Source organism: Rutilus rutilus (genome assembly GCF_951802725.1).
Source record: "Rutilus rutilus genome assembly, chromosome: 3".
Lineage (NCBI taxonomy): Eukaryota > Metazoa > Chordata > Actinopteri > Cypriniformes > Leuciscidae > Rutilus > Rutilus rutilus.
This window is the reverse complement of record NC_140211.1, coordinates 36,173,214-36,193,320: the sequence shown is the minus strand read 5'-3', so window position 1 is coordinate 36,193,320 and position 20,107 is coordinate 36,173,214. Positions and strand designations below refer to the sequence as shown.

The following is a 20,107-nucleotide window of genomic DNA, read 5'->3' as shown; positions in this document are numbered from 1 at the left end:
ATGTTTGTTTGTTTGTTTTCATTAATTATGCATATGGAATAAATATGTTTGTCGCATTTTGTATGTATTGTCTGATTACTGGCAGACGCATGGTCGCTGTCCGTTGCTGAATCTCGCACCTTTCCACGTGAAACATTTTTGTCATTGCCTTGTGGTCGCTTGTATTAGGCTTAGTTATTTTGTTGAATATTCTTTTGCCAAATCCAGTTAAAGTGCTGTGTATCATAGCTGCTTTTATTGAAAAAACGATAACCTCTATATTATAGAGTAACTTAAGTAATGAAAATCAACTGTTTTCTTAGCACCCCCACGTATCGGTCCAGCTCCCCATTAGCACCAGTAGATAAAAGAATCCTGGCGCCGTGCCTGTTGGCGGACCTCCATGGTTGTTTGTTATGCCAGTAGTGGACTTGCAGCTACAACTGGCATTGAAAAAGGAAAGTAGGGGTACCCCAGAATGGATTGTTGTTCAAAATGATTTTGAGCAGTTTAAAGAGCACCTTGTACTGTAAACTGATGGGTCTAAAGATCCCAACAATGGCAGAACAGGAGCGGCAGTGAGTATTCCACAATATAACATCAAAATTAAAAGAAGAACTTCTGATTATCTTGCAGTGTATACTGTTGAACTCACTGCCATTGCTTTAGCTCTTAATTGGCTGCTTATGAATTGCATTGGGGGCATAAATAGAGCGGTAGTTGCCTCAGACAGTCAAGCTGCATTATTGAGTATTAAAACAGGAAAGTCATGCAGACTAGATCTATTGTACAAAATTTACCATATATTGTTTCAGCTGCATAGTAAAGATGTTTGTGTTCAGTTTGTCTGGGTCCCTGCCCATGTAGGTGTTGATGGAAATGAAGAGGTGGGTATTCTAGCTAAACAGGCCTTGAAATTGAATGTGGTTAACATCAATGTCCCTCTGTGCAAAGCTGAAGGGAAATCTATTATTCAGAATAAAGTGATTGGGATGTGGCAAGAGCAGTGGGATAGTAATGACACTGGCAGACATCTTTACTGTGTGCAAAGAAATGTGGGAGGGGGTAGGTCTAGGGATGGAAGTCGGAGAGAAGAGGCAGTGCTGACACGTTTAAGGATTGGCCATTCAGGTCTCAATAGATCTTTGTTCCGTATAGGGAAACATCAGACAGGACTGGACTGATTATTGCGGTCAGCCAGAAACAGTTGACCATGTCCTAATAGAGTGTAATAATTACATGGAAGAGCGTAGTTGTTTAACATCAGTCCTATATAAAGAAGGGAAAGCGCTTACTTTAGTTAATCTCTTAGGAGATGTATCTAAAAGTGTTAAAAATCAAGTTATGAGGTTTCTCAAAAATACGGGGTTGTTTTACCGTATTTAATATGTACATATTTATATCATAGGTATAGATGCGCATAGGTAAATAATTCCCTGACTATTCTCGACGAACACACTCCTGTCCGGTAGTTGGCGGTAAATGCACCTTAAGTTGGTTTGCCAACCGCCAGTTAAACTCTAAAAGAAGAAGACGACGTGGTGGCGGAACCAAGCACACGTGTGTAGATGTAGCCATGGAATAGGTTTATAATCAGGTAACGAGTGTATTATTGTCGGTTTGGCAAAGAGTTATTTTACTAATCGGTATCGATTATATTGATACTGCTGTGCTGTCTAATTCTGTTTTAAAAGTGCACCGTATTTAAGCTTCCTTGTCTGTGTGTGACTGTTGGAGCTACGCTGCGGTGCAAAAGTATCTCTCTTTCTTTATCGTTTGGGCTTTATCTTATTGCTGGTTCTGCCCTTGTGAAAAGAGAAACAAAATATTGTATGTTCTGAATATTAACTTGAGATATAAGCTTTTGTGTTGCTTAAACTTTTCACTCATGTTTTGTTTCCATTCTTTTCATGCGTAACAGCAGCTGGAAGAACAAATCAATGGACAAGAAGAGAAACCGTGACGTGATGTTTTGTGAATTTATTTGCATATTTTTACAATATAAATCATAGTCCCAACATTCATTTATTTTGTAGCCTGACTACATCATGCTCAGTCAGTATGAAGCCAAGCTTTTTATTAGCATACAATATTGGCCTAATTGTTTTTTTTTTAAATGGTAAGTGTATCTTAAAAGCTAAATAAAAACAAATACTAAAACGCTACCACTGGAAGTGTCATGATTGCACAATGGAATAGCTGTGAATAATTGTTAAAAGATAAATGCAATTAAGCTGCCAATTATAGTGATCAAATATTCATTATGCATTTAAGAGACTGGGGCTAGTTGTCACAAGAGCTACAGTCTCAGTAACTAGGCTAGTTTTACCTGGCAGTGATTTTTGTATGTTAGTTTTAAACTCCATTAAAATTATAATTTATTTTTGCTGTAGGTATTGGGCAAATACAATAAAACCATATTGAGTTTAACATCTTGGGACAAAGGAATTTTTCATAAATGTCAGTGCAAGTTGTCACGTGCTTTACATGTTGTAATTTTATAGTTTAGTAATTTCGACTATTTGTTGGTTTAATGTCTTGTGTGTTTAAATTTAGCTGAAAAGCTAATATTAGTTTAATGGCAGGTACCACTGTGATAGTATAATGTGTATAGTGTGTGAACCCACTACTGGGGCATTGTTTCACTGAAGGGCAATATATGTTCAACGAACAGTTTCACAAGTCTCCTCAGGTGTACGTAGTTGTACAGTCAGACGGTAAGGTTTCACTGACTGTGTCCCACCATATATATATTTGAAGTCCGGCTCTCCTGCATCCTTCGGCCAGATCAGACGGAATTGTCGCAGCACCGTGACCAGGATGAGGAAGAGCTCCATGCGAGCTAGATTTTCTCCTAAACACACACGAGATCCTAGGAAATAGAAAAGTGAATGTACATAATACAAACACACAGTTTGTTCACATTCTACTACACAAATGTGCTTTCTATTTGATCAATGTATTGTTTTGATCATACCAATCACCCTGTCTGTATAGTGTGTAATTAAACAGCTCAGGGACACCTCTGTCTGGATTACATATAAATAAGATAAATGAGTCTACATTAAAATATCTCTTTACAATGTCTAATAAAACATGCACACCATACCAGCAGAAAAAGGCATGAATGCATCAGGCTTCACAAATTCCCCCTTTTCATTCAAGAAGTTTTGAGGGTTGAATTCATGTGGAAACTTCCACTGACTTTCCTCTCTGAGAGCAGATGACAGATAGGGGATGATAATTGTCCCCTGTAAGAGCAGATGTTTTTAACAAGATTAGCAAACCTCCCTTTTATAGTGAAGATGCTGTTTAGGAGTTGCAGTAATAACAGTTTGGGTGATGGATTGTTTTGATAAGATTAAATAATGGATATATGTTCTATACTCTTTCTTCTATGCCAGTTCTATGTGCCATATTAACTCTACACCTTTGATGTAAAGAACCATTTGTTGCCACACAGTAATTATAGTAAACGCCACCTTTGGGATGCTGTAGCCCTGGAGTTGAGTGTCGGTTCTGGCGGAGTGTAACACACTTAGAGGAACAACGTCACCAACACGCTGACCCTCATGAATCACTGCTTGAACGAAAGGCATGGCGTTTCTGTCCTCATATGTGACATGTTCACGAGCACCAAGGACTTCATCAATCTCCCGCTGACATTGCTCTGAAGATGTATAAATAGATATTAAAACAAAGACACAAATAGACATTGAAAGACTATGAATGCTACAAAAAAAAGAAAATCACAAAAATAAAAATGCATTATATCATTCCAGAATCTTATTTTGCTGCATATTATTCTTTAATGCAAAATCCATAAAGAAATCTGAAACCCAGCCCACCTCATTTTTAGAAACAGAAATTTGCAATAAACACACACACACACACACACACACACACACACACACACACACACACACACACACACACACACACACACACACACACACACACACACACACACACACACTCCAGTGTTAAATTGACTCTCAAGAGTGTTAAAGTTAATGAGATAGTTAAGTGATTCATTAAGTGATGATTGAGCATTATTGAAGACACCTGATATTAACAAGCAGAATCACTGAAGGAGAAAATCTCTAATTGTAAGCCACCATTATGGTGATCAGTGTTTGCTTTAGTTGGACTCTTCACCCTTAAACTATTAACTTTAGATTTTGCTTGTCTGCTGTTAGTGAGATATAACAGCCAGATGAACAAAGAAAAAGTGATCTGATGGTGTTGGTTATATTATGACAATCATCATTTGAACTTGATCGCTGAACTCATCAAGACCCTTATTTCTGACTTAGATTTATGTTGATTACAGCATAACTGTGATTCTGCATAAATATTCAGAATAATACAAAGGATTTCATTGTTATGAGGATTGTATAAAGGATTAAGTTATGAAAAAAAAAGAAAATCTTTCTTTTAGGCACACACAGACGTCAAGATTCAGTCTATGCATCTCAACTGGTGACGAGCAGAACTTAGGAAAAGTAAATTACATAGACAATTCAGATCATAATTTATTCATACCGCAATGCATGATGGGAGCCATTAATGAGTTGTGATTGGTGGCAGCCACTGCAACATGCTTTATTATTGTAACCATTGTTGAGATTCACAGACTGATTATTGATGTATGTGTTTCTAAATAAATTCAATTTTGAAAGTCTTTTGATCAGAACAATGTTTATTAAATATTTTGGATTATATTAAAAATACTGAAAATTATATGCTATAGAATCACAAAGCTTCTGTTATTAACAAGTTAAACCAAACTATCTCATTAAGTTTCATTTTTCGGATCACAACAGATCACATTGTTTCTTTGTTCATCTGACTGTTATGAATCAATAACAGCAGACAAGCAAAATCTAAAGTAAACATATAAGGGCCAAGAGTCCAACTAAAGGAGACTCAAACACTGATCACCGAAATGGTGACTTACAATTTGAGATTTTCTCCTTCAGTGATTCTGCTTGTTAACATCAGGTGTCTTCAATATTGCCCAATCATCACTCAATGAATCACTTTATTATCTCATTAACTTTAACACTCTTGAGTGTTAATTTAACACTCATATTTTAACACTTTACACTCTTGAGTCTGGAGCCATATAAACTCCCAGGAGAGTTCATTTAACACTGGAGTTTTTGCTGTGCACACACACACACACACACACACACACACACACAGCTATCGTTTTGGGGAAAAAAATATATAAAATGTATGAATATTAATTTTTTTCATGACTAATCTTTAGCCAAATAAAATATATCAAAATGACATGGATTTATTCATGGCAATTCACCAACATGTATCATTTATATTTCTGACCTGGATAAAATTTTGCCATGTAGATAATTTACTTTGACATGCAAAAGTTTTTAACATAAAAACTCTCAATTAGACACATCTATCCACATTCCTTACCCTGAATATGAGTGTGCGTCATCAGATAGAGTGTTAAAGTTCGGAGTGTGTTAGAGGTTGTGTCAGTTCCAGCCACAAACAGGTCAAACAGCAAAGTGATCATTTGTGAGTCATCAAAGGTTGTGCATTTATCTTCTCTCTGAAAAATAAAATGATCTACTCACAAACCATTTTGAATCAACATTAAACTCATAAGCTACTGAAAAAAATCAATAAAAATACATAACACACACAAACCATTGTAAGTATTACCTTCTCCATCTCCTCCAAGTAACAGTCAATCATGTCTCTTGGCTCCCCGGTAACATGTGACTTCTTGTGCTCATCCACAACTTTAAGAATATGTTTTCTGATTGTCTCAAAATAGTGAAAAGCTTTCCAGAATGGCAGTGGAAAAATCCTTAACACTGGGGCTATTTCATAGAGCTGCAATTCAGAATAAAAGCTTTTTTATATATATAAATGCCAAGTCACCTTTATTTATATGGCGCTTTATACAATAAAGATTGTTTCAAAGCAGCTTTACAGTGATAAACAGCAAAATAATCATTAAACAGAAAAATCTTACAATCTATGTACAATGTACAATTTATTTTAGTGGTGGCTAATTACACTAAGTGAAAACAAACACTATAAATAACAGTAGAGAATAAATAGCAGCTTGCTTACACAAAGTGCAAATCTTAGTAATATGCCTATTGCCTATATCTGTCCAATAGGGGGCGGAGTTTGTGAAAACAGCCTTTAACAACAAGGTTGGCTATTTTCATGTAATTAGATGCTGCCTTTATTTTTTGTTGTATTTACCATTGCCCATGGTCCAATGACAATCTTTGTAAGTTTTTCCATAGTTGTGATCAATGTCTGGAAATATTCATCCTGATAATTGAAACGTGACCCAAAAATGATTGAGGCAATGATGTTTGAAGCAGCTCGGTGGTACAGATGTTGAGGGTCAATTGACTTTCCTGGTAGAGTTGTAGAGATATAAAGACAAGAAATGGTTTCCATTCATGAATTTGAATTTTCTTTGGCAATTTTGAGATTTTAAAAATGTCTATATTCAAACATAGGACACTGAACATGTCTGAACATTAAATGTGTTACGTTAATATAGAGATTGAAGGTGACAGGTGAGGAGGCGGTATATACCAGCAGATTCCTCCAGTTGTGCGCAGATATATTTGACTTCTTCCAGAATCCTCTGCTCCATACTTCTCTTTCCAAGGCCAAAGTTCCTCAGTGTGGTCAGAGCAAAGCGCCGATGTTCCCGCCAGCTGTCTCCATAATCTGCCATGATCACCCCTAAACACACAAAATGATCAGGGAACACTCTAAGCCCAGCAGAGAGAATTTTGCAGTGCAATGCACTTGGCTGTGTTATGTGCGTAGTATATGATTTGCTGCTTGAGTACTCTAGTATTTTGTGTATGCTGCATTACCTTTGCTCTTTATTACATGACTGATCATCATGTTCTTTGGTCTATCAACAAACTCCGTCGCTTTTGTGATCAGTGCCTCCCTGATCATTTTATGTCCTGTCAACACCACTGCTGGCTGTCTACCAATGTTCAGTGCGTAGATTGATCCATAGCGCTGAGCAAACTGTACAAAAACATTCAAGTTGAAGACCACAAACTCAGAGCAGCATGTTATGTAATTGCTGTGTCATGCTGTATGAATGAAGTCTGATTTATTTTCATAACTTTTCATAAGGGTACGTTTACAGGACAACGATATGATTAAAACGGAGAAGTTTTTCCTTTGAGTTTTCCACAACCATTGGCAAAACGATCCGTGAAAACACCTAAAAACGCTGTAGCCTATTCTGCTGCCAGGCCATTAGATTTTATTTTATTTAAATTTTTTATTGAATGCCTAAAAACTAAAATAACAGCCTCATGCAAAGCATTCTGGGAACCAAAATCTGAAGGAAAAAAAAACAGAAAAAGGTTGATGAAGATTTCTGGTTCCCAGAATGCTTTGCATTAGATTGTTATTTTATCATTTTATTCTGTAAAGACAAAGACTTGTTAATGTTTAATGTTCATTTAACTTTGAACAAACTGTTGCCAGTAAATAACATAAATTTAAATCTACAGTAAGTTACTGGCAAACAGCTGCATAACTACAGCAAATTTTTTACAGTGTAGAGAAGGTTTATCCTCTGTAAAGTTAGTGAAGATTTATCCTCTGCTTTATCAGGGACGGTTAGCATCATGTGCTAATATTTTGTATCCTTTGCTTTAGGCAAAGAAGGATTAGCTTTACGTAGTTATTTCTGTTTATCCTCTGCTCTTGTCGGCAGGGAAGTTAAGTGTGAAGTGTTGGTAAATTGAGAAGTTTACAAGTGTACCCTCTGTTGAACAGAGAAGTTTTAGTGTTTGTTTGTGTGGTAACAAAGAAAATCATAAAATGGTTAGAAGGAATGCTAGACTAATCCCCACAACTGAAAAAGGTGGTCTTGCGACTCCTTTATGGACAGACAGTGAGTTCAAGTCATTGTTAGCACAGCACATGGACTCCATAGTGACTGAGTCGGTCAAATTGGATTTGACCAAGAAAATTGGTATTGATGCAGACAAAGTATGGTAAATTGAAGATTGTAAAAATATACTAGGAGAAAGTATTTGCAAGAACAATGTGAAAGCCATTATCTGTTGTCACAGAGAATTTAGCTTATCCATTGCACAAGAACTAGCTCAGTGTATTGCTAAGTTAAAAGATCAGAACAAACAATTGCATACTAGAGTGTCCCGTCTCAAGAAAAAGGTGGGCCATAAGGCCTCAACCAAATGTGACTCAGAAGACCAACAGACAGATGAAAGCTATCCTGATTTACAGTCTTTTCATAGAATAGAAGACAATGTCAATGCTGGATTGATGAAAGATGTAAATGCAGTTGAAGTGTGTGGAGCAAGACAAAAGGCTCAGAATAGGGGAAAAGGGGTTGATCCAGTTCCATCTGCAACCCCCATACAAGCAGTGAAAACATCTTTAGGTCCTAAAGATATAGAGAGACTTGTTGAAAGTTTGCCATCAGTGCAAAGAAATTTTTCTGAGTTTAGGAGAGAATTGTCCAAAAAGATGCAGCTCTACGATATGTCTCTAGCTGAAGTCACCCAGCTAATATCACAGATCTTGACTGAGTCAGAATTCAATGATTTTTAAAATGCTGTAAACAATTCTGAGTTTCAAAATGCCAGAAAAGATGAATTGAGTGTTATGAAGGTTTAGTTGTGACTCAATCAGGTGGTAATATGTTGCATTCGCTACAGGATGTCAGTCACGACTCAGGAAGACAGAACCAGGTTGATATAGGTTTACTTCAATAGTTGGTATAACAAACAGTAATCAGCACGGTATGGCATTCAGGTATTTCTTCCTTTGGTTTGCAATATAAATAGTATGCAATTCAGTAGCTCTCTGTATGTGTTTGTGTGGTTCTAAATAAACAGAGAGAAGGAATAATAATTACTAACTGCAATAATATTATCACAATTAGTACAACAGTATGCTCATAAGCTAGAACATCAGAACAATACTATCAGAATATAATCAAAAGAGAACAACAATTCCTATAAAGTAATCAGTTGGAGCTGTTACATCATTACAGTGAGCATATAGAAAAGAATAATCACTTAATGCTTGACAAATATTACACTATGTATGTCTTTCACGAACGTCATAATTAGCTTAGCATTAGAATGAATCAGCAGCACATATGACAATGTTAGCTACTAGAAACTCTCAAAGAAACATTCGTAAACAGTGCACTTACATATCGTCATCGACGCACACCAACTGAAACTACTCAGGAATAATGAGAACAGGGTGAATTTCTCAGTAATCAAACACTAACAGTCCACACCTAACCGGAGATTCTGTTCATTTCCTCATAACGCATTCTGCGTTGCGGCTGATGCAACCCTTGCAGTGAACTTGAGTAAGGGCAGGCTGCCACCTACTGGACGTAATAAGCAATGTTCCCATGTTAACTTTATACACGTTTGACTTATAGCTGGCCTTTTGTACAATTGAGAGAGGGAGTTCTCAGAGTGTTAAAGGACATTGTTGGACCGAAAGTGGACTGGTCGAAGATCACTAGTTTTGTACAGAAGAAGGGTGAAAATGTATGCGAGTACACAGAAAGATTTTGCCAGACAGCTGCAGCTTACAGCGGGATTGCTGACACTTCAGAGGTGTTAGATGATAATGGTCCCCTAGTTCGCGCATGGTTTGATGGTCCTTTGTCAGAACATAAAAATGCACTGCCGTACTTAGAATTAACATGGCCCAGTAGAACCCTGCAAAACAACTTGGACAGGTTAGCTACTTGGGAAAGAGACTCTGATGTCAAGGCAAGAGTAAAAATTGCAGCAGCATCCTTTAAAGTCCCTGTAAAGGCAATTCTACAAAAAAATTCTAAACACATTATAAGTGCTAGAAATGTATTGCTAAAACATGTTACAAAGACTGAGAACTGTAAAGTACTAAATTGTGGAGTTAGACCGTTTAACAGTTTTTCACCCTTGCTGTGAGCCGGATTTTTTGGGCGGGGCTAAAACGGGGGCTCGATGACGCACTGCGACCCCCTGAGCTTGATTGGGCCCCTACTTGATGACGCACGGAGTCACTAAGCCTATCGCTCAATCGCGAGTTACTATCAGACAGCCTACAGTTTGCTAGCTACTATGCCCACGGCTCTGGCTATGCCTTCGTCATGTAAATGCGTATTCCCTGGATGCAATCACTTAGAAAACAGATCGGTGTCCTTATTTAAATTTCCGAAAAATGATCATATCAAGAAGAGGTGGATTTATCTTGTGAAGAGCTAACGTTACCTTGATGGAGAGCTGATGATCACCACCACACCCGCCTCTGTAGAGATCAGGATAGTTTACTTTCGTTGGAGACAACTGGAATTCACTGATAATCCGCTGTTACTGGTGAATTATGGGGCCGAACCGACTATCTCCCGCTGTCCGCTTCGGCCTTCATCCTCCCGTCGCGCCGACATGCACGAGCTGTGCGCGAGTCATATTTCCCGCGAGTGGGCGTGGTTACAGCGCAGCCAGCGGACACGCCCCCAGCGTTTGAGATCTTAGACTACTGCTCATTTTTTCGAGATTTTGATAGCTTATTTTATTTACTTGGCGGCTTTTTTAATCATTGAAATTGGGCTGGGTGGCTAATAACACATTTTTCGGTGGTATGACAAACTCAGAACACATACTTAATTTTGACTTTACAGGGACTTTAAGATCAACTCAGAGAAGCAAAAGAAACGCAAATGTCCTAAGAGAGAGGGCAGCTGTTATTACTGTGGTAAGCACGGACATTGGGGAAAGGAAAAACAAAAATAACTTCAGACAAGTTAACAATGTTACTCAGCTTCTACTCAATCTGCTTGCTTCTCTGAAGCAGCCCCTCCCTCGTCATTAAACTCGTGGGTAAGCTTTTTGAGGTGTTAACCATTTGGGCTGGGATTGCTTAATTTTCCCAGTAACTTACAACAAAGATGAAAGACTTATTTTTGTTTAATAGAACAAAAGGAAAGTGACTGTCTCAGCCTTTCTTTGGGAGACAGTAAGTAGACTCACAGCCTTAAATGTTATACCACAGAATATTCCAGTCAGACACCCATCCTCTGTTATGAAGTCTATTAGGACTGATGTTTCACTGGAGAATGGAAATGTGCCAATTCATAATTGCATTATTTTGTAAATTTTCGTAAATTGATATAAATGTTATTACATAAGGATAATTGCATACTGCATAATGTTATTGAAAGGCAACAATCAGGCAGGATATGCTGTTGCTTAGTACAATACATTTCTGTCATCTGCTAACTTATTCACAGCAGTGACAGGGATAGAATAGGACACATGGACAAGCGAGGTGCCATGGGAAGAACTGAACGCAACAGGCTTCGGGGGTAAACCCAGGGTGAAGACACTACCTCATAGGCCTTCCCAACCACTAGTCCATCCTTACCTCACTGTTCTTTAGGTGTTGCTGGAATTAAGAAATAGGGAAAGAAGGAACAACAATAGCAGACTCAGATTGAACAAAGGATACAACCCTAATGTTTGCAGTGTTTGAACAAATACTGCTCTGTCATCTTTTGTTTTCTTTCTTCCTCTTTGCAGATAAACACTTGATGACTGTCCCGAGATCCATATGCAATGACCGTCTCACCTGCATTCGAAGCCACATCCTCAAGAAGACAACTAGACCCACTGCTGAACAAACTATCAAAAAAAAAAAAAAAAAAAAAACACAACGCAGAGACTTGTGCGAACATGTGCGACTTATGGAAGAATGAAGTCCATGCATGAATACTGCTGGTCTGCCGTTTCTTTGTTTTATTGTGTTACAGGTATGTGTGTATGCCATCATGTCTTCACAAGCAGCATCCTGGTGTAAAGCATCACCTCAGATTTCCATGAAGAAGCCTCATGAGGGACGAGTCATCAGAGCAACTCGACGTGGGAAAGCGACTCTACGTGGGAAATGGACTCTACAGGAAACAGACTTCACAGCTATTCAGGTGCCATGGACTTTCCAGACTTCCACTCTTATGCTGTATGGTTTTCTGTGTAATCATGTAGTTTATACGACATTTTATACCCTGCGTCGTATGTGTCAACAGTTATGGTTTTGAGAAGAACTATGACACTCATGTAAATCAAGGACACAACACAGAATAAGTTAACTGGGAGGATTGAATTAACTTTTTCAAGTTACATGACTGGAAGATGGGCTTATGCTATCAAACATAAGCTACAGAATGGATTTATGAAGGTTTAAATTTGTATATTATGTGAGAGTTTTTTTAACCCTTTGATGCACAACATGGGTCTAAAAAGACCCGACTGAGTTTTCATTTTCTATATCTTTGCAAGAAATTAATTTCATCATTCAGTATTCCAGGTATTCCTCAATTAACTTGTTTTAGATCATTAAAAATCCTTATTGAAATTTTGCATTACTTACTTTTCGAATAAAAATCGTTTTTGTATCGCAACCCTTCTAATGCGCAACATGGGTCTAAAAAGACCCGTATTCATTTCCTATGTTATTTCAGTGATGGCTGAGTGTTTTTTTGCTGAATCTTTAAAATGTATGTATTTTATCATTTGTTATTCCAGGTATTCATTAAATATCTTGTTTTTGATTCCCACAAATCATTATGTTTATGTTTCCTTTCTTACTTTATAAACAAACACAGTTTTTGTATTTCTACATTTTTTTTTACATACATGGGTCTAAAATGACCCGTATTCATTTCCTATGTTATTTCAGTGATGGCTGAATGTTTCTTTGCTGAATCTTTAAAATATATGGGTTTTTTTGTTGTTGTTTTCTTATTCCAGGTATTCATTAAATATTTTGTTTTTGATTTCCACAAATCATTATGTTAATGTTTCCTTTCTTACTTTATAAAAAAACACAGTTTTTTTTATTTCTACATCTATTTTACATACATGGGTCAAAAATTACCAATATAGAAACCTTTGATATTTGCACATTTTTGCAAGTAGGAACATTTACTGCAGAATACTATTCACCTGCCACACATTTCACAACTCAACACGGCTGCTTTTGTATATTTGATGCAAGTCTTATTTTAACCACAGAAAATATTTTATATTTTGTAAAAGATGGACATAATATTTGAATATTAGGCTATGGTTGCCTTGACCTTGTAATCCTAGTGAGAAATTACTTGTGAGAAGGAGAAACATGTCCAATACTATTTAGCTAGCTAGCTGGTGACATATTCTAGCTAGCTAATGTTAGTTACACAAAAAATAGATTGTATTTTAAAGCTTATTTACATGTAGAAGGCCTAACAGTTTATAATCCTTCATATGCTGAAATGATTCAGTGTTTTAAGAGTTTAGGTTTATTCCCGCCTTTTTGATTTTCGAACTGTAACTGTCATCCAATTACACAGATTGTCAAGGCACCCTCAACAGGTAAATTATTTATTTTTTAATATCTTTTTAATCTTTGTAAATCTTTTTTAAACTTTCAAGTTGTTAGTGGTTTCCTGCTTGTAATTACCTTTTTTTTTTTTACATTTAAGTGTGAGCAGCTCTCTTCAGTTAAGGACACTTTTCTCTACTCCACTAAGTAGGCTAACAGAGAAATATAATGTATGTCACACACACACACAGACAAAAAAAAAAAAACCATTAAATTCCCATGACTTTATATCCCTTTTTTCTTTTAACATTGTAAAGGGCTCACATACTACATTTATGCTAATTTTGGCCTTCAAAAGCGTAATTTCTTTTTACATACACAAATAGAAGAGACACACTGAAACTGTAAAGAAACTAATATTAATATATATCTTTGCTGTCTGAGCGAAACCTATATAAGCACTAAGATGGCAATTTGAGATGCCGCTGTACCAGTGTGATTTTCTTTTGTTTGTTGTATTTTATTTTATTTGATCACATTCACCACAATTCAATACAGTTACACAGTTCAATTTCAGTGTTATCAGTCATCTGTGATATGTGAATGCTATGTGAGACAAAGTGGCAAATAAACATTTCAAGTGTTAAATGTGTTGTCTAAATGACTGCTAAAATGATTAATTTGACAAGATGTTGTCTTTATTCTTTTGTTTTATCATGCTTGATAAGTAAATTTGATATAGTAACACAAAAAAGAAAAAATTAAAATAATAATTTTTGGTAATTGAAAACAAGAATTTTTTTATATTTATAAATAATGGAATATTAAATGCTTAAATAAATTGATCTCAAAAGATAAAAAAAAAAAAAAGTCCAGCCATGCATGAAATAACATAGGAAATGAATACGGGTCTTTTTAGACCCATGTTGTGCATTAGAAGGGGTTTCCATAGCTTGCGCATCAAAGGGTTCAGAACTCTCAAACGGGGGACTGAAGGATTACAAATTTATGAATTTAAGTCAGATATGCTTTAAGAATCTTGTTTTTAGCTTTTAAGGTTAAGATGATGATATCACACGAATGATTCTGCTCTGCTCAGCAAAGTTGCAACTCCTGTTTTCTCTTTATTGTCTTTAATGGCTCTTGGAGCCAGAGCCACAGCCCAGAAGTTGAATCGTTAGGCTGTTTAGATTAGCACATATGCGTTTGAATGCTAGTGTTATGCTGATTAGGTCTGTTTCTCTTGAGCAAGCCAGATAACCTGGCAAACTGGTTTTCACTTGACTGAATCAAATCATCCCTCTGCTTTGTTTGAATTTTGTCTCCGCCTCTATGTAATCCCTCCCTATTGTACATACAATGCATACAGTATTAGTTTTTAGACTTGATGGACTACAGACTCGGAAGAATAAATCTCTTCTGCTTATAAGATCCATCTCAAGTCTCCTGGTTTTCTGCTTCGATGAAGGAATAAAAGTTTCCAACAAGTGGTTACCCAAGTTAAACACTTGAATGTTATTAAGCACTCTCCAAAGGACACGCTACACCCATGGGGATTGGCATATTTATTGCATTTAGTTGACTGTGAAATGCAGCAATAGCCTATATAAACCTCAAAAATATTATAATGTGGAACAAACAGCTCCAAAACTTGTTAAAAGTCCCGTTTTTCCTGTGTTTTTGAATCTTTGATTGTGTTTGTAGTGTGCAATATAACATGTGTTCATGTTTCGCGTGTAAAAAACACAGTATTTTTCACACAATTTAAAAACGGGCTGATGACTTCCTTGTTCTATGAAGTCCCTCCTTCAGAAATACGTAACGAGTTCTGATTGTGCCAGCGGTTCCTGTGTTGTGATTCAACAGCAACTTAGCGCACGTTGCCCGGAAAGGTCACGCCTCTTACTATAATGTGGAGATGCATGTAAATGCGAAGTACAGCATCCCTGGGAAGGCCAAACAAAGGTGATTTTACTCCGGGATGAAAATAACAGCGTCTCGACGACATGGCGACAAACACACTCTACAAACGCAACTCTTCCTCTTCTCCGTGGGAGCGCAACAAGACCACGCCCCCTTTTTTGTGTATTCCTGTGGGCGGAGGTTAGTCAAAAAACTGTTCTAGTAACGTCATTATAGCAGGAAGTAGCTAGAGGGATGTAGTCCAAACCGGCCGTTCGCTGTAGGCTTTGAAAGGGGACTTCTGTTAAATAAAATATCTCGCTTGGCATTGAACTTTGAGTTTTATCATTTTACAGGTATTATTTATGCTTTAACAGCAACATTACACACTAACTAAAGTTTGAAAAATGGGATCACGAAGAACAGGACCTTTAAAAGTGCACTGTTGCTGCAGTACATTTTAAGTGTGCTAGTTGAGTAAAGTTGCCAATAAATTCACAGATTCGAACTTCAATAACTCGTGAGCTAAGCATTGTTACTACACAAATAACATTGTTTTAATAAATGTTCTAATAATTTCCCTTTCCTTCACAGTGGACAAAATACATTGATCTCTATAGTGCAGGTGGCTGAAAGACAGATCCGAAGGGACCAGTCAGTAGGGTAGAGTGGGGGAAAACGCCCCCCTTAAGGAAAATGTGACATTACAGTGAAACAAAACATAAATGTGACTAGAATTGCCATCCCGGTTTTGAGTGACTATGGCAGGAGTTATTCACCAAATATTAAAATTGCTCAGCCTTCATAATTAATTAGTATTTTCACTGAAACTATTTTTGTACAAAGGGGGCGTTTTGCCCCAGTGGTGGGGTAAAACGCCCTCCAAGGTGGGGTAAAATGCCCCCTTTCTTACCAACCAGTTTGCTTCATAGATCAACAGCAAAATTAACAGACAATAGTTTTTAATCTCTAAAGGTAAAAGGCAAGTAATGTATCAACATGTATATATATTAATATTTATTTCAGCAATGTCCAAAATAGCCAAATTTAACTACCTTCCATCAGTGAGCTAACTGTGCTAGCAAGCTAGCTAGTTAATGCTCACTTGAGGTAATTTTTTCATGTTTTGTTCAAATATTTAGATTTTACCACCTAGTTATACTGCATTAAGTGTAAAACAAAGGATTTGATAGACAGAAATATTTTATTATAGTAATTATGATAGAGAAACTATGCCCCCAGGGGGGGCGTTTTACCCCTCAGCGTAGGGGGCGTTTTACCCCACAAGCTATGAGTTTTTTAAAAAATGTTTAATTTTTTAAATATAATTATATTCCTTATAAATAATATATGATCTCAAACTACAGACTTCACTATTCATTTATCATACATCACTGCGATATCCTGCAGAACAATATTCTCTTAAACACTTATTTACTAATATCTGAAAATTATAGCATTTACCATGTAATCCTCTTCTCTTCAAATATGTCGCTGGTGTCAGCTTCTCCATAGAGATTTGTATATCCCCGTTATCAACGTAGTGCATAGCAACAGTAAAAATGTATCTTGACTACTTTTAGTGATTATTTTGGGAAAAACAGGTGGGGGGCGTTTTACCCCAGGGGGGCGTTTTCCCCCACTCTACCCTATCAGTCAAAAACACACACTATAGTGTCACTGAATTCAGTTCACACATCACTACTGTCCTGATGGTTATACTACAACATTTATTTTGGGTAAAAAAATAAAAAAATCATTATTTTTATGATTTGTTATTATGAAACATATTCAAAAACGTTACTGTAATTCTCTGTATTGTTGCCAAATTCAGATCACACATTTTTATACAATTATACAATTGTATTGCATTTATCCAAAACAAAGTCTTGTTATATAACCAGCAGGACAGCAGTGACGTGTCAAGTGTGGTCTGAATTTGGCAGCAATACAGAGAAAGTTTTTGAATATTTTGTAGTAACACTTTTCGGGTTTTGCACTTTGCAGGCGGTCCCTTCTCAGCATCCTGCACATAGAGATCAATGTATTTTTTCCACTGCGAAGGAAAGCTCGTTTTGAGGAAAGTAGTAACAACTTTTATCCGCGTGCGAATATAAAACCAACTTTACCCAAGTAAAACGCTGTAGCCTATTCTGCTGTCAGGCCATTAGATTTTATTTTATTTCATTTAAAAAAAACGGAAAAACTTCTCCGTTTTAAGCATATTGTTGTTGTCGTGTAAACGTACCCTTAGTTTGATGTATTTAGTATTTTTAATGCAGCAGTCTCCTGTTTGAGACTGATGTGCTTACCTTGTCAAAGTCCTTTAACGGGTTTATGCGGTCAAATTGTAGCAAATTTCCAAAAAATGGAATAGGAGTGGGTCCAGGGGGGAAGTTTTTAGGTCGCCGAATTCTGAACTGCAAGAAGAAAAGAAAGGCTCCGAGACACAACAGAACCAGTGCGGTCAACATGTTTACTGATCTACTGGACGGTCATGAAACCCCTCTCTTTCAGCTCAAAGTCTAGCTCACAATAGGCTTGTTTGAGATGCGCCTTGCCTCGCCTGAAATGTATGCGAGAGTAGGCGGCTGCAGTGAGGGGAGGAGTGAAAAAAGCGCAGGCAAGCCGGACAGTTCCCTCTTCTCGTATAAGATGGATATCGCGGGATTCACGCTCGTGCACAGTGTTGCTAATAAACTGGATGTAATTCAAGTTCTGTTGCTTTTTATATGAAAATAAATAAAATGAACAAGACACCCAAAGTACTTGTTATTTAATTCCATTCCAAATACATGTTTATCATTCATTTTTTCTTTAATACAGACATATGTGTTTTTAATTTTTTTTACAATTTTTTTATAAAAATTAAATTGCATAACCCAAAGAGATCACACTGTCAGATAGTTTGGGAATATTCACACATAACATATAGGCCTACACATAAAACATGATATTAGAGTTTTAAAATCAAACATTTTAAAAGAACAAAACATCACAGTTGTTTAAACCAATGAGCATTAAGCTGTGTCGTCGGCAAGTCGTTTCCCATCGTGCTTTTGATCAGCGCAGTCGGTGGAGAGCAGCTGCGCTCGACTGCAGAATCCGACACCTCCGCCTTGCGCTCGCGAGAGATTTTTGACATACATCAGCATGACATCAGAGCAAGGCGGACCGCACTCGGACACATTAGGCTTGTTTGAGATGCGCCTCGCCTCGCCTGAAATGTAGGCGAGAGTAGGCGGCTGCAGTGAGAGGAGGAGTGAAAAAAGCGCCGGCAAGCCGGACAGATCTCTCTTCTCGCAGTGGATCTTACACCTGTGAGATCAAAGATGGATATCGCGGGATTCACGCTCGTGCACAGTGTTGCTAATAAACTGGATGGAATTTAAGTTCTATTGCTTTTATATGAAAATAAATATAATGAACAAGACACCCAAAGTAGCCTACTTATTTAATTCCATTAAATACATGTTTATCAGTCTTTTTTTCTTTAATACAGACATGTTTTTTATTTTATTTATTTTTTATAAAAAATACATTGCATAATCCATAGAGATCGCACTGTTAGATAGTTTGGGAATATTCACAACATATACATAAAACATGATATCAGAGTTTTAAAATCAAACATTTTAAAAGAGAACAATACATCACGGTTGTTTAAACCAATGAACATTAAGCTGTGTCGTCAGCAAGTCGTTTCCCATCATGCTTTTGATCAGCGCAGTCGGTGGAGAGCAACTGCGCTCGACTGCAGAATCCGACAGGTGCGCCTTGCGCTCGCGAGAGATTTTTGACATACGTCAGCATGACATCAGAGCAAGGCGGACCGCACTCGGACACATTTCTAACCGGCATGCATCTCGCGCTGATCACCGGTGATCGATTCTGCGCAGATTTTGCTCATCTCAAACAAACCTATTTCTAACCGGCATACATCTCGCGCTGATCACCGGTGATCGGTTCTGCGCATGAACAACACTGAAACACGCATAGTAGGCTACTCTGAAAAAACACACATTGAGCTCAATCTGGGCAAGCAAATAATAATTTATTATGAGAGGCCGTTTGAGACGAAACCCATTGAAACACTTGCAATACACATTGAAAACTTACGATATACACTGAAACACCCGCGCTACACACTGTAACACTTGCGATATTGCGATACTAAACAAAAGAGACAAATGCTTTGAAGGCAAGCTTCTATTCCATTCCAAAACCTTGAGTGTTTTGGATTCCAAAGTCCATGTTGTTTTTGAAATCCTCATAACTTGGACTGTGAACAGCTTGTTTTCTCTGTCATTAATATCAAGTCAAGGCAAGTCAAGTATATTTGTATAGCGCTTTTCACAATACAGATTGTATCAAAGCAGCTTCACAGTATTAAATTAAAATAATACAACAAGGTTTGTTTCAAGTGGAATTTATTGATTGATCAAATAAAATTAAATATCCCCAAAATATCCCCAACTGAGCAAGCCAAAGGCAACAGTGGCAATATATATATATATATATATATATATATATATATATATATATATATATAGCCTATATATATAATATATCTGACAAAAGTAAGAATAGCAGATGTTGTCCGTTTTGTTGATAGTTTTCAGGGAGGTGTGACAAGATCGAAATTGGACAAAGGTTACAAATTATTCTTGACCTTTTCTTACATAAAAAAAAAAAAAAAGTTCCATTCATTTAAATGGCATGACACTTGATGACTAAGCTCACACTAAACAAAATAAATAAATACATTGAAATGATGTCTGATTGTGGGCTATGTTTGAAATGGCTTTTGTTAAAATGTCATGTTATTAAGTGTTAGTTTGTCCCG

The 20,107-nt window shown here is 36.9% G+C and overlaps 1 protein-coding gene and 1 long non-coding RNA gene across 2 annotated transcripts; one reads left to right on the top strand and one right to left on the bottom strand.

Annotated features, from left to right (window-relative positions):
* Positions 1-567: 567 nt before the first annotated feature.
* Positions 568-2,144, top strand: LOC311287576. Its single transcript, XR_014626757.1, has 2 exons — positions 568-1,576; positions 1,901-2,144. It is a non-coding gene; the product is annotated as an uncharacterized lncRNA (long non-coding RNA).
* LOC311287574 (cytochrome P450 2J4-like) lies at positions 1,945-17,908 on the bottom strand. Its single transcript, XM_084404481.1, has 9 exons — positions 17,574-17,908; positions 6,867-7,029; positions 6,577-6,729; positions 6,232-6,392; positions 5,677-5,850; positions 5,425-5,563; positions 3,462-3,649; positions 3,089-3,230; positions 1,945-2,851 (listed from the first exon to the last, which is right to left on the bottom strand). Exons 1-9 carry the CDS (start codon positions 17,733-17,735, stop codon positions 2,643-2,645), a joined length of 1,491 nt encoding a protein of 496 aa, XP_084260607.1. The 5' UTR covers positions 17,736-17,908; the 3' UTR covers positions 1,945-2,642.
* Positions 17,909-20,107: the final 2,199 nt, after the last annotated feature.

Coding starts and splice junctions, on each gene's coding strand:
- LOC311287574 (XM_084404481.1), bottom strand. CDS start 17,735: ATGTTGACCGCACTGGTTCTGTTGTGTCTCGGAGCCTTTCTTTTCTTC. Junction 7,030..17,573: donor CGTTAAAGGACTTTGACAAG/GTAAGCACATCA, acceptor GTTTTTGTACAG/TTTGCTCAGCGCTATGGATC. Junction 5,851..6,231: donor TCATTGGACCATGGGCAATG/GTAAATACAACA, acceptor TCTGAATTGCAG/CTCTATGAAATAGCCCCAGT.